The sequence below is a fragment of the Montipora foliosa genome, chromosome 11 (assembly GCF_036669935.1).
Source record: "Montipora foliosa isolate CH-2021 chromosome 11, ASM3666993v2, whole genome shotgun sequence".
NCBI lineage: Eukaryota > Metazoa > Cnidaria > Anthozoa > Scleractinia > Acroporidae > Montipora > Montipora foliosa.
In genome coordinates this window covers 35,585,179-35,597,678 of record NC_090879.1, presented here as the reverse complement: position 1 = coordinate 35,597,678, position 12,500 = coordinate 35,585,179, and the positions used below count along the sequence as shown (strand labels likewise).

Sequence of the window (12,500 nt, the reverse complement as noted above, 5' to 3'; positions counted from 1 at the left end):
GAGGAGAGTACACCACACAAGGAGATGTGCGTCTTGCTTCTCGGAACAACTGGAAAGGGATAAAAGAAGAAATTCTATTTCAACGTTTTCCTTCTTTGTTAACTTCTAAATAAATTCCTTCACAAAATATGTGTTCAACTATCACAAACATCATGTCAAATCCAGCTGTTAACAGACCTGGGCACAAGCCTCTTCTGGTGTTTTGGAAGTGACTCCATACAAAGCAGGAAGATCCAAGCAATACACAGACAAATGCTCCATGGTGTGTAATAATGCAGGAGCAACATGAGAAGACTGACCCATTCCCTGTTCACCACATATTAACAAGCGAGGTCGATATGTTGACAGTCTCCTGTTTTGTCCATTTGCGGAGGTGAAGAATGATGAGTTGTGATTCAACACAGTTTCATGGCTAGGGTTATTGGAAAATTGCAGAGCGCGTCTCATGTAACGTTCACTTCTTGACGAACCAAAAGTACATGTAGACTCAAAAATTGAAGGTCCTAATTCATCATCAGAGCTGGCTTCTTCGTCGCTTAAGCCTGTAGCTGTGTTGGTACGATTTTCATGACGGATGCTGCTTGGATTACCCATTAATCTACCAGGACTGCTCTCTGTCACTGATAAAAAGCAATCATAAAAAGGAGTTTACAAATCCTTGTATGATAACGTATTTAATGATGATGATGACATCACTATTTTATTACCATTAATTAAAAGTTACTGTTATGAAAGGGAAAGTACCGCCCCAGAAAACGTTGTTATGAACCAAAAGTTCTTCACCTACCCGTATGTTGTCATACTTGACTATTTGGGCTTACTGTAAGATACCTTAAAAAGCCAACACAAACAACCTTAATGCTTCAAAAAAAAATTTTTTTTATATCAAAACCACAATCTTTGTTTTTGTCTATGCAAATGAGGCTATGACATACAAATAGTCAAAGCATTGACTGAAATTACCTTTGAAATGGCTGCAAACGACCAAAACACAGGCAGGAGAGCGATACTGACCCAACTGTACACTTTAATATTAATCCAGAGGGTATTGCATTGTTTTTGTGATTTTGGCCCCCCTATTACACAAAAAACCCTGTTCAATGACCATGAATTAAATGTGCTCTGATAGAACAATACAATACCCTCTGGATTAAGAATTAAGTCTACAATTGTGTCAGTATTGCTAGATACTCGCATGTGTTTTAGTCACTTATATTTTATTTCAGCCAGATTTTTAGTCAATGCTTTGACTTTAGCTCCATCATAGCCTTATTTGCATACACAAAAACAAAGATGTCTGTTTTTGAAGCATTATTGTTTGCTAATTTAGGAATGCTAAACCCAAATGACAGGTAAAAAACTCTTGATTCACATAAACTTTTTCTAGGCAGTACTTTCCTCTTTATATTGTTGTTGCTGTTACATGTATTGTTTGGATTATTGTCATTACCCATTAATTTAAGTGGGATTAACAAATGTCTTTCCTCTCCAGGTCTGAAAATATTTTGGTCCTCAAAAGCCTTTCAAAAGGAGAGCAAACTTATTGTTCCAAGATCTATTGCCTACAAGTCTCTTTGAGGCTAGGGCTTTCAGGACATTCATACAGGAACCAAGAAACACAGATTCAACACCTTAAACATGGTAAGTTTGATGAACACTAAGAACACAAACAGCCCTATCAGCAACCAAAACTTTGAGAACCACATACCTGTTTTAACAAGAGTGGGAGGGAAGACATTCTTTAAAATTTCTACAGCTTCAGTTACAGTCCTTTTTAGTAGTGGCCAGATATGAGGTAACAGCGCCCTTGCAGGTGAAACAACTGATCGTTGAGATGCAGGAACTATTGTGTTCATTGCCTTTTGAAAATCCTTAGCTGTCACTTCAATGGAATTGACATCTAGCAACAGTTTCTTACTGCTACTGTAGATCTGGGGATAACGCCTTCTCAAGGCAAACAAGGCAGCTTCTGTGCACAATGCTTTAATATCTGCACCACAGTAGCCCACGCAGCTATCTGCAAGCTCAGTTACAAAGGACAGCAGTAGTTTGGGTTCCCACTCACGGGTGTGAATCGCTAAAATGCTTCTTCTAGCCTAGGGGTAGGAAACAGGACAACTATGATCTCACCAACACAGGAACTACACACACAGTTCTATAACTCATAAACCCTCTCTCCCGGTGTTTTTTGCTTTTGAAACCTCAAGGATATCCTCATTAATATATTACCTTGCACAGGAAAATGTACATTAAAGTTTGCTCGTTGAATGGGCAAAAACTAACAGAAAGTCGACAGACCTTTAATGGCAAAGCATTCTGGTGATTTCCTATACTGAGTTGATGGCTAGTTAGTTGTAACTGGCAGTTTAGAAAAGTACACTAACAGTTGCACAATTTGTTCTAACTAACACCTTCACCATTTAAATGGGTGTGCAAAAAATCTAAGGCACTGTTGTGCAAAAAAAAAAAACTTACAAAAGCTGTGAAAGCATTATACCTGGAAGTTCAGCCCACTGACAGCATAGCTGATGCAAGAAATAAAAAAATCTTCCCTAAAACAACACAAATCTTAATCATCCGAAGAAAACAAGTCTAAAAGAAATTAAAAGTCAAAAAGAACATTGTTACGGTAATAATTTATCCATCAAGTCAATCAATTTTCATTCTCCCCACAAAAGAGTTATTTATTATAAGAAACAGACTTCTCACAACACAAAAAGCTTGGGGGTCAAAACACTGCCAACTGTTTTTACTCTTGGGATTTTCTGCACTTCCCTGATTTACCCTCTGTACTGAAATCAGCAAAACAACATAATGACACAAGGAATCAAAGACACCAAAGCAAGTAAGGACATCAACTGATTCATACATAATTAATTTTACTCATGGTGTTATTCACACCCTAAAATTTGACCATTGGTCCATTCATTTCTCTTGAGTCCTGTTAATAGTTATAAATGCTTGGTAATTTGTGCTCACAGTTTGGTCAGCAATCCTAACGGTGGTTAAGTCTGCCCTGACAGGGACGCTAACATCTTAAAAAGTGATGAGTTGCCTCAACTTTAAACATTTTTGTGGGAAATCTACTAACAGACACCTGGAAATGCTTGCTCTTTCCAGTGGTCTCAATAAGTACTGACAGGTGACGAACAACATTGCCTTGGCTTCTTCACTCAGGGAAGTCGACTACATTTTTCCCTAAATTGAAGTACTTAATGATAGATCCTTTCAAACTTAATATTAAATTCACTTTGACAATGACAATGGTCGGTTTCTCTACCTAAACCAGCCACCAACTTCAAATTTTACTGAAACGCCTGGCTTTTGCCCCTTCGACGGACAAGCATTAATGTTCAATACGTTTTCCTGTGCAAAGTATTATTGCAATGATAATTTCATTGCAAAAAGCCATCCCTCCAAATACACAGAGTGACTGTAGCAGGGTCCGATATTTTTGCCGATGTTTTTGAAATAAAAATGAAAGGAGTTTTCCTGTTAACTACCTCCATAACGTCGCAAGCCGCCACGTTTTTTTGCGGTGTCTTATAAAATACGTATTGCGGTCGAAAAAATATGCACGGTAACAACATGGCGGCTCATGTGTGAAAGAACGTGGCTGAAATTTTCAACAAAGGGGCTGATGGATTTCTTTATTACATTCGAGATCGGCTACATTTTCTCTCCAAAATGTCCGCTTCGAAATCGAAAAATAATGCTTGACACATACACAAGACCGTGCGGTCGTTGCTTTCTGGTATCCATAAAAAATTCAAAACATGCATTTTCAGGCAAAAATTTTTGCCGACTAAAATTTGCCATCTGGCGACTGAAATTTTTTACCTAGTCGCCAGTTGGCGCCCATATAAAAAAGTTAATCTTGCACCCTGTGCAGTTACATCATGTACAAGTTTACTAAGGAAGCAGCTTCAGCATCTTCACCATTTTATCAAATTTTTATCTTTTATTCTTATTCAAAACCCCAGGGAAAATATCAAAATTTCAGTTGTCAAGGATGACATGGGAAATCTTCCTTCAACACATTGAAATTTAAAATGTACTCTGTACAATAACACCACCCTGCAGTACTGTATGTACAATTTATTGCCTTGCAAGTCCCAACTAACCCCCAATATCAATATTAGTTACAACAGGTGCATGCATGAGGTGTACAAAAAGTAACCTACATTTTTATCAGGAAGAGAAAATTGAAATTCCCTGTCAAAGCGACCAGGTCTGCGTAAAGCAGGATCGATGGCATCAATCCTATTGGTAGCACCAATGACCACTATTTCTCCTCTGCTGTCCAAACCATCCATAAGCGCTAACAGTGTGGATACAATAGAGCTATGAATCTGGTCCTGTCGACTAGAGCGTACAGGTGCCAGACCATCTATCTCATCAAAGAATATGATAGAAGGTCTCATAGAAAATGCCTGAAAAACAAAACTGCTGAGTTCATTTTTGATAGGGTAAAAAAAATATTGTCTTGCTTATATGATCTAGATATCAGTTCTTGTTAAAATATTGTTACTTAACACTACCCACTTATTTTTCAATCAACAAGCAAATCTACGTGTTGTAAGTGTAGTTTTAAAAATTAAGGGGGTGACACTAAACTACAGAAAGACAATGGTTACAAAAAGGTTGCATGGATGGTTCTTGAAGTAACTTTTTCCATGAAAGTCTGACATCACTTCAATCAGAACACACATGCACAACTAGTCCCAGTCCTCTGCCGTTTCAGTGAAAAACAGGTAAAAGCTCTTAGGAAACTAAAGGAAAAGGCAGTTTTTTCACCGGGTGGGAGCCTTCCCATCACTTTTCGTAAACTGTGGCATGGAAGTTCTATTTGGACGAAAAATGGAACTGATATTTTGAAAAGTGTATCAAAGGCCGACCTTGTGATGTCATCATTTTTTTGACAAAATAATTTCTTTTAAAATCCATGCTACAGATTTTGTATTAGAATGTTCTAATACTGTTACGTTAAAAATTTTAGAAAAACATAGTCAACTCGCTGAGTTTTTAGGCATTTTCTGTTTGGTCATGTGATTTACCAAATATGGTACATACAAAGGAATGTTAAATAGAACACCCTCGGCAAATAAGAATTACTGTAGAGTTAAAAAAATTTGAGAATGACTGTTTGAAGGGGCAACGGTTTGGTAGTTAAGAGCCAACCCCCTTAAATTCTGGCTTTAACCTGATCATTTGACATGCACTCACAAAAGCATGTTACGATAATACAATAATACGCTCATATTGGTGATGAGTTTAATACTCTCTTAACTTGAGGTATTGTTCAAAAATTGCAATTATTGAGTTTTGCATACAGTCGTGTACTTGTGCATTGACGACAATGCCAAGAATTAGTTTACAACTGTTGGAATTTTAATTAATACGTCACATGCAGTGTACACATGGGGTAACAAAAGCGCTGCTGGAGGTAATCAAAAGCTGATTGGCTAACTTCTATCATGTTTGTTTGAGTGCACCATCCACCCACTAATAAAATACAGTTCCATTTTGCATTCACAATTGTAATAATTATTTTACCTGATCAAATAACAATCTTAGTTGTCTTTCAGATTCACCAACCCACTTGCTCAAACAATCTGCACCTTTCCTCATGAAGAAAGCAACTTTCTTGCCACCCTGGCTGCACTCATTGGCTAAAGCTCGAGCCACTAATGTTTTCCCAGTACCTACAATATTCAACCACACAAAGTATAATGATTTATACCATGAAACCATATTTAAGCAATGATACACAGGTGTATATCACAACTCACTTTCTAAAGTGGGAGAAATCCCAAGAAATTACAAGAAGAAAAAGATGTTTCTACCGTAACTATATTAACACCCTTTAAGTTAATAAATACAAATGGATATAATAAATACCTGGAGGACCATGGAAAAGAACACCTCTTGGTGGGGCTACCTTAAATTTTTCAAACACCTCAGGGTACATCAATGGAAACAAAACCATCTCTTTCAGAGCTCTTATTTGTTTGTTCAGACCACCAACCGCATCAAACATCACCTAAAAGAATCATCAAAATAATGGCAAAAATCACACAACCTAATCAACCAAACATGCTAAATTTTACCCTAAGATGGCTTTTTGCTTCCCCTCCCTACTTCCACTGTTTATCAGTGTGACGTGTGCCTGGATGCCTGGCATGGGGATTTGTGGCTGGGTTACAGAGATTGCTGCCCATGGGAGCATTACTTGGTTAAGGGGCTGGCTTGGCATTTGAGTCTATTCAAATCTACCAATCAGTGCAACATGATTGTTGGGAACTGCCAGGAGGGGCTGGGAACTGCCAACAGTCACATTGCACTGATTGACAAATTCGAATAGACTCAAATGCTGCAAATTCCTTTGGTCTGGTTTCTTGCACTGACCATGTTGAGAATGCATTATAATGGATTTCAGGATGGCCTTTCTCTGTGAATTTTTGAAAGATGAAGCTCAAATTCGGTGAAGTTATGGGGCCATCCCTAATCAATTGGATGCTGGTGTTTTTAAGGTGAGAATTTCACTGGTTTGGCGTCAGTTCCAACTTGAACAAGACAGGGTCACCAGCCAGCAGCTGGGTGCTGCCTTCCTTGTCAATTTTCTTGACTGTCTAACCGTTGGTCAACAAAAGATCTCACAAAATGATGCCTCAAACAGCTCGGAACGACAAAAACAGCATAACATAGGAATCAGTTGAAACTTTGTTTGATCTTTCATTGAATCATTTGCTTTCAAACTTTTATTGCCGAGCAAATTGCAACTGCCATAATGTATTATCTACCTTTCTATAGCTCGATAACAACAACACCAACAGAGGGAGGTTCGCCTGCTGTTAAAGCAGTTCGCATCAAACAACGTATTTCATGAGCTATCCCTCTCGCTTGTGTGATGGAAGCATGCAGCTTAGGTCCGGTTGGGTGATACTAATTTAAATTAATCTTGCAGAGGAATGAATATTTCTGAATTTCAAGTTCAACTGCTGAATAACTGATCATTAGACTTAAACAGAAAAAGCAAAAAAATTAACGTCTGTTAAAATCTGTGTGTGTGAAAAATACTTAAATGCCATCGCATGATACTGCCCCTTTAAATCTGATTTTCATCCAATTGCGTTCCTCACTTTCTTCGTTCGGAATTAAGTTCTGATTGGCTTGTAAACTGATGGCTGATAGAAAGAGCAGGTAAAGTAGAAGCAACAAAATAAACTACCTGGAAAGAAACTGACAGCCTTAAGCAACTTGTTACCTTATTGTCTATGTTCATTGGATCAACATCAGCTAAACTTGAACCGATTCGGGCTCTCTCTTTAAGAATTCCAGAGGCAGCGTCCTCCATAGTGAAGTTCATTGGCAGACATTGACCTCTGGCCTTTGCCATGCTCTTAGACTTCCTACGTTCAAACTTCCTTTCATCTTTTTCTCTGTCTGAATCATCTAAGAGAAAAAACAGCTTGTTTAAGGTTTTCAACCACATTTTCCTCTTCAATAATTATACTTCCTGGTTTCACCTGCAAGATTAATGCACTCAATGCCTTTTACTTTCCATTTCCTCTCTGTAGACTTTCAATAGACCATTTTCGAATTCTCACGGCTGGACTGGATCTAGCATGGAATGGAGGCTAATGCAGGAAAATCTTTTCAAATGCAAATTAATTTGCCCGCATAAGCCTCCATTTCATGCTAGAATAGAATGTTAGAATACGAAACTGGCCTATTACAATGTATTCTCACCACCACCTTTTTCTCTTTTATTGCATACAGCATGTACAGTGTACAACAACCATGCTAACATGCTAAGACAACATTGAATTTAAAAGTGAACGTGACAAGTTGATGCCTAGTTTCCTTTGATTAACCAGGGCTCAAAAGACAAGTTTAGTTAATTTAGTCGCAATTTTGCAAAGCTTAGTTGCAAAGTGTATTACATGTATATGTAATCATGGGTCATAGTGCTGTATCGTGTTGCCAGTGATTTCAGAAAACAATACATGTGTATAGAAACCACCGAAAATGCAGAATAATTGAGGGAATGGCATTGTGGGGACAACATTGCAGCTACACTACAATTTTGCCCCACCCCTTCAGCTTGAAACAAAAGTCTTTCTTTATTCTAGCAAAAGTAGGCTGTGGCAAAGTGGCAACTGCTAACCCTTTATTTTTTAACAGTAAGAGAAAAAGAGAAAACAGGTGGCAAATTTGCAACTCCTCCAAAAAAATTCAGTCACAAATGCGACTGTTTGTATTGGTCGCAATTTCGAACCCTGAATTTACTGTATCCACACATTTAATTGGTTGATGTGATGATGTGATGTAACTGACCAAACTGCAGTAATATTAAGTCAATGGGTAATCATCTATACAATCTCTTATTATATAAGTAAGGTTATAATTTATTATAGGCTTTATCCAGGATAGTTACCTATTCAACAAGGGAAAAAAGCATCTTACCAGAGGAGGAAGTAGATGAGCTCATATTAATTGCTTTGCGTTTGTGTCTTTGTATTCTTCTCACTGGTGAAGCATACTTGGGTGGTTTCTGGCGTTTGACACTTTTTTTGGTTATCGCCAAGTGGAAGGATCCTCTCTTTCCTTGGGACAATTAAAACAAGAAACATACTGACAACCAAGAAACATACTGAAAATGCTTCATTGTTAAAAGGAGAAATTCAATCTGCTAATACCTTCTCACTACTTCATACTACGAAAGCAATGAATGTTTCAAATGAATGGTTCAGAATTTTTCAAACGTTCAATTTTGATCTTTCCTTGTCAATATTCATTGAACTGGTTTTAAAAATTTTGAACAAGAAAAACATTTGAACCACTACATATACAAAAATATCTACTGTAAAATGGAATGGTGAATGTTTCATGGTTCTTTTTGTTGCAGTTGCTGTGTATAATTTGAATAAATTTTTCAAATTATTATATGGGTCTGTCTCACAAGGACTGGGAACTACCAAATTCACTAATTTGATTGCCTGAAATCAATATTGACGGTGGTCTAGATTTCTCCATCTAGACCGGTAATGTTTTGCGGTGAAAAAGTTGCAAACTAAAATGCAAAAATATTGAGTACTTTCTTCTACCAATATTTATTTATGGCAGTGCCAAAAAGCATGACGAGAAAAAAAGGTACGTAGGATGAGCAAACTTTGGCAGAATTAAGTTCAGCTCATTGCCACTCATCGTCGTTCTCACGCAAAATGTCAGTTAGTACAAACCAGTTACATTAAAGGAATTAAATTGTTCTTGTTTGCCATATAATAAACATTTTATCAATAGAGCTTAGTCAGTCAGTTGTATAGGAGAATCTTGACAGAGGATGTGAGTACAGACCGAAGGCAGTGAGGTCTGTACACACAACCAAGGTCAAGATTCTCCCATACAGACCTCGTGCTCAGTTATAGTGTAGTAGGAGCTAATATTTAAACACTTGAACATGCATATAGACCAGAAGACTACAAAGAAAGAAAAAAATGTTAAAGTGCTACTATTTTCAGAAAATCACTCTGTTCTCTTTTTTTCTTCAGATTTTCAAAGTTTGTTTGCTTAACACCTGACTGGCAAATTTTTGAGCTTTGATTCTTATATTAAGGCTGTCTTACTTTAATTGTAAGGTTAGGATTTCACAGTCTGCCATTAACCATGTTCAAAACCGACCAATTGGACCTCAGAGGGTTGGACATAGGGAAAAGTGATGTCATTTACTCACTAGTGCAAAATTTCAATGTGTTAATGCAGCTTATTATATATGCAAAACACAAGTTTAAAAGTCTGAATGCTCAAAATTCCTGTGCTGCGTATTAATTTAGCTGTGATTGTGTGCACACGCTTTGCATTCTTAAACTAGTGAGTCTTTGACAACATGTTCTCCTCGATCCAGCTCTCTTCAAGATTTTAAATTTAGTAATGGAGGACCATTAAATAGAAAAATTCCAGTTAAAATAAATAGACTTCTTTTTAAAATCAAGGCTTAGAACTTGGATCACTTGTTGTTTACTCGTTGTTTCATGTCACTTGTTGTTTCTTTGTTTCATAGTTTTGAAATCCAAAGAAAAATTAACTTTTTGATCGCAGTAGCAGTTGAACAAACAAACCTCGACTGGACGTCTTCAGCGGCGGTGCAATATATCTGTTGGGTATGGGCCTCCTCTGCCTAAGCTGATAACCCTTATAATCTTTCTCTCCTTCACCCTCTTCCTCATCTTCGTCGTCATCATCATCATCATCATCATCGTCATCGTCATCCTCATTACCGTCCTCACCATCATCATCATCATCATCATCATCATCGTCATCATCATCCTCTTCACTCCCTTCTGGCTGTTCTTTCTGTTTGCTTCTATTCAATCTGTTGGAATGTTTTTCAGGTGTTGGGGTCTGCTCATGCTTTCTTTTGACAAGGTCATACATGCTAGTTGTTCCAACCAATGTATCCTACAATAGATAACAAAATGTTGTGGAACAGTTAAATGGAGGAAGCAAATGTGAGATGATCAGTTTGAATTCTTGTTGTAACATTGACTCCTGGGAGTGAAACGTAACAGCTTTTTACTCTGTCTAATGCCAGATGATTTTACTTGTCAACTGGAGGCGCCCCAGAGTGCACTGGAAGTCAATTTAATAATAGCCCATGAAGTCTGTATGGTCAGCTTTTAGTCTCCTTTCTAACCAAAATAATTTTTGGTTTAGCACTTATTTTATAACAGTAAAGTTTGGTGGAGGTCAATCAAAAAAGTGTTCAATTTTAAATGAAATTGATGTTATAACACTTGTGCTTCAAAAAATGTGATTCTTTATATTTATATTCTTCAAATCTTCTGTTGGATCTTCAAGGTCCCAATGACTCCTGAACCGCCCCCATTGACGAGTAAAATCTATTGCTGTTAAACAGAATAAAATCTATTAAGTCTCACTCCAAGGAGGTAATGGGTTACAATAAAGATGTCTTCTTAATTTGTTGAAATCATTCTCAGACAGCACTTAAATACATTTACACTTCCAACTTTCTTTGTGAGGGGCATGTCAGGGGGATTTTCAGCCAAGAGACACTTCACCCAGGGGGACTTCGTCCTGCAAGGTTCCTCCACCCCACGGAAAATTCCTTAAGTTTGCTTAACCCATTGACTCCCAGGGGTTCCCCATTGACGAGTAAAATCGTCTGGCGTTAGACAGAGTAAAATACTAAGTCTGGCCGGTTTCAGCTGGTTTGGATGTCGATGGATTAATGGAGACATAGTTTTTCAGTGAGTGATTAAGGTAATTCCCATGAAACTGATGGACTATCCAGATTTTTTTCAAACTTGACACAATTGATATTCATAAACAGGACATTTAAAAAATGCAATAAAAAGACGGGGTTACTGTGCTTGCTCTCACACTGTATGCCCTTTATTCTAAGTGTTCTTCACCAAATTTCGCGAGAAGCGTGCAAAACTAGATCAACCGGAAAAATTGTTGTTATGTAGCAAAAGCTACTGAATATTAGTGAAAACTTGAACCTGCTTGTTTTTCCGGGCTATAATCTTTGAGAAAGTGATTTCAAATTGCTCAATCTTGCAAAGAAATGTAAGCAAATTGGACAGCAACAGTGCACTCAGTGTCAGGCTCCAATTGCAGTTTCATGTCATTTACAGGTAAATACTACTTAACTTCTACCATCCAACTTTTACCTATTACGAGTAAATAAAACCATTTAAAATGGGGTGTCACTGTGCTCGTTTCTTCGCAACATGATGATAAATGAATGGCAAAGGGTCAATTATGCGCAGTATGAGATGTGCGGTGCAAAACAAGGGAATCACCTTGTATGCATTCGCAATCCTCCAGGTTTTCCCAAGAGTCTACCCTGTAGGGATTTGTGCGTAAATCTGTTTTGACTGTTTTGAAAATGCACCCTATTCGAGTTTAGCTTGTCCTATTTTCAAAGCAAGCCTTGTTTAAAGTGTATAAGTAAACATTTTGTGTAGGTAATCATATCAATGAAAACTAATTTTCATGAGCCTCATTTTGAACGAGAGGCTTGAGATTCAGCGAATGACGCCAAAAAGCAAAATGGCGCCAATTTTAAAATAAACAGAGTACCTCATCTCCTTCCGTTTGTGAATCGCTTTCTTCCTCTATCAAATATCGCTTCCTTTCCGTGTTTTTTCTTGGTGATTTGGAACTTTCGAAGCCCGTTAGAAAACGATGGTCCGTCAACATCTGAACGTTCAAGGTTTCGTAAACCTTTCGTCGCTTTCTGTCGCTGCGGCGAATCCATTCACAATTGTCCGCGAAAACTTGTTTGTTCTTACTTTTCTTTTGGGCCGCAGAGATCGACACTCTAGCTTCTTTTCCTGAAAAAAACAAAGTATCGTGGCTGTTTCAAATCCGCTAAAAGGTCAAAATAGAAGATAACGAGCAGATAATCGTGATACAATCAGATACCTCTGCCAGTCCCTCTGCTACGGGTTCTTCTCTCAACTGAATATGTG

The 12,500-nt window shown here is 37.7% G+C and overlaps 1 protein-coding gene across 1 annotated transcript in view; it reads right to left on the bottom strand.

The window, feature by feature from the left end:
• Positions 1-12,500, bottom strand: part of LOC137976022 (ATPase family AAA domain-containing protein 2-like) — a 27,657-nt gene that overhangs the window by 14,556 nt on the left and 601 nt on the right. The window contains exons 3-13 of the mRNA XM_068823270.1: positions 12,454-12,500; positions 12,109-12,362; positions 10,122-10,461; positions 8,470-8,610; positions 7,268-7,455; positions 5,902-6,043; positions 5,557-5,705; positions 4,185-4,433; positions 1,709-2,096; positions 178-620; positions 1-49 (exon numbers count right to left, since the gene is read on the bottom strand). The exon at positions 1-49 is cut by the window's left edge and continues 170 nt beyond it; the exon at positions 12,454-12,500 is cut by the window's right edge and continues 24 nt beyond it. Coding sequence (XP_068679371.1) covers positions 1-49; positions 178-620; positions 1,709-2,096; positions 4,185-4,433; positions 5,557-5,705; positions 5,902-6,043; positions 7,268-7,455; positions 8,470-8,610; positions 10,122-10,461; positions 12,109-12,362; positions 12,454-12,500 — 2,390 coding nt within the window. The remainder of the gene's footprint in view (positions 50-177; positions 621-1,708; positions 2,097-4,184; positions 4,434-5,556; positions 5,706-5,901; positions 6,044-7,267; positions 7,456-8,469; positions 8,611-10,121; positions 10,462-12,108; positions 12,363-12,453) is intronic.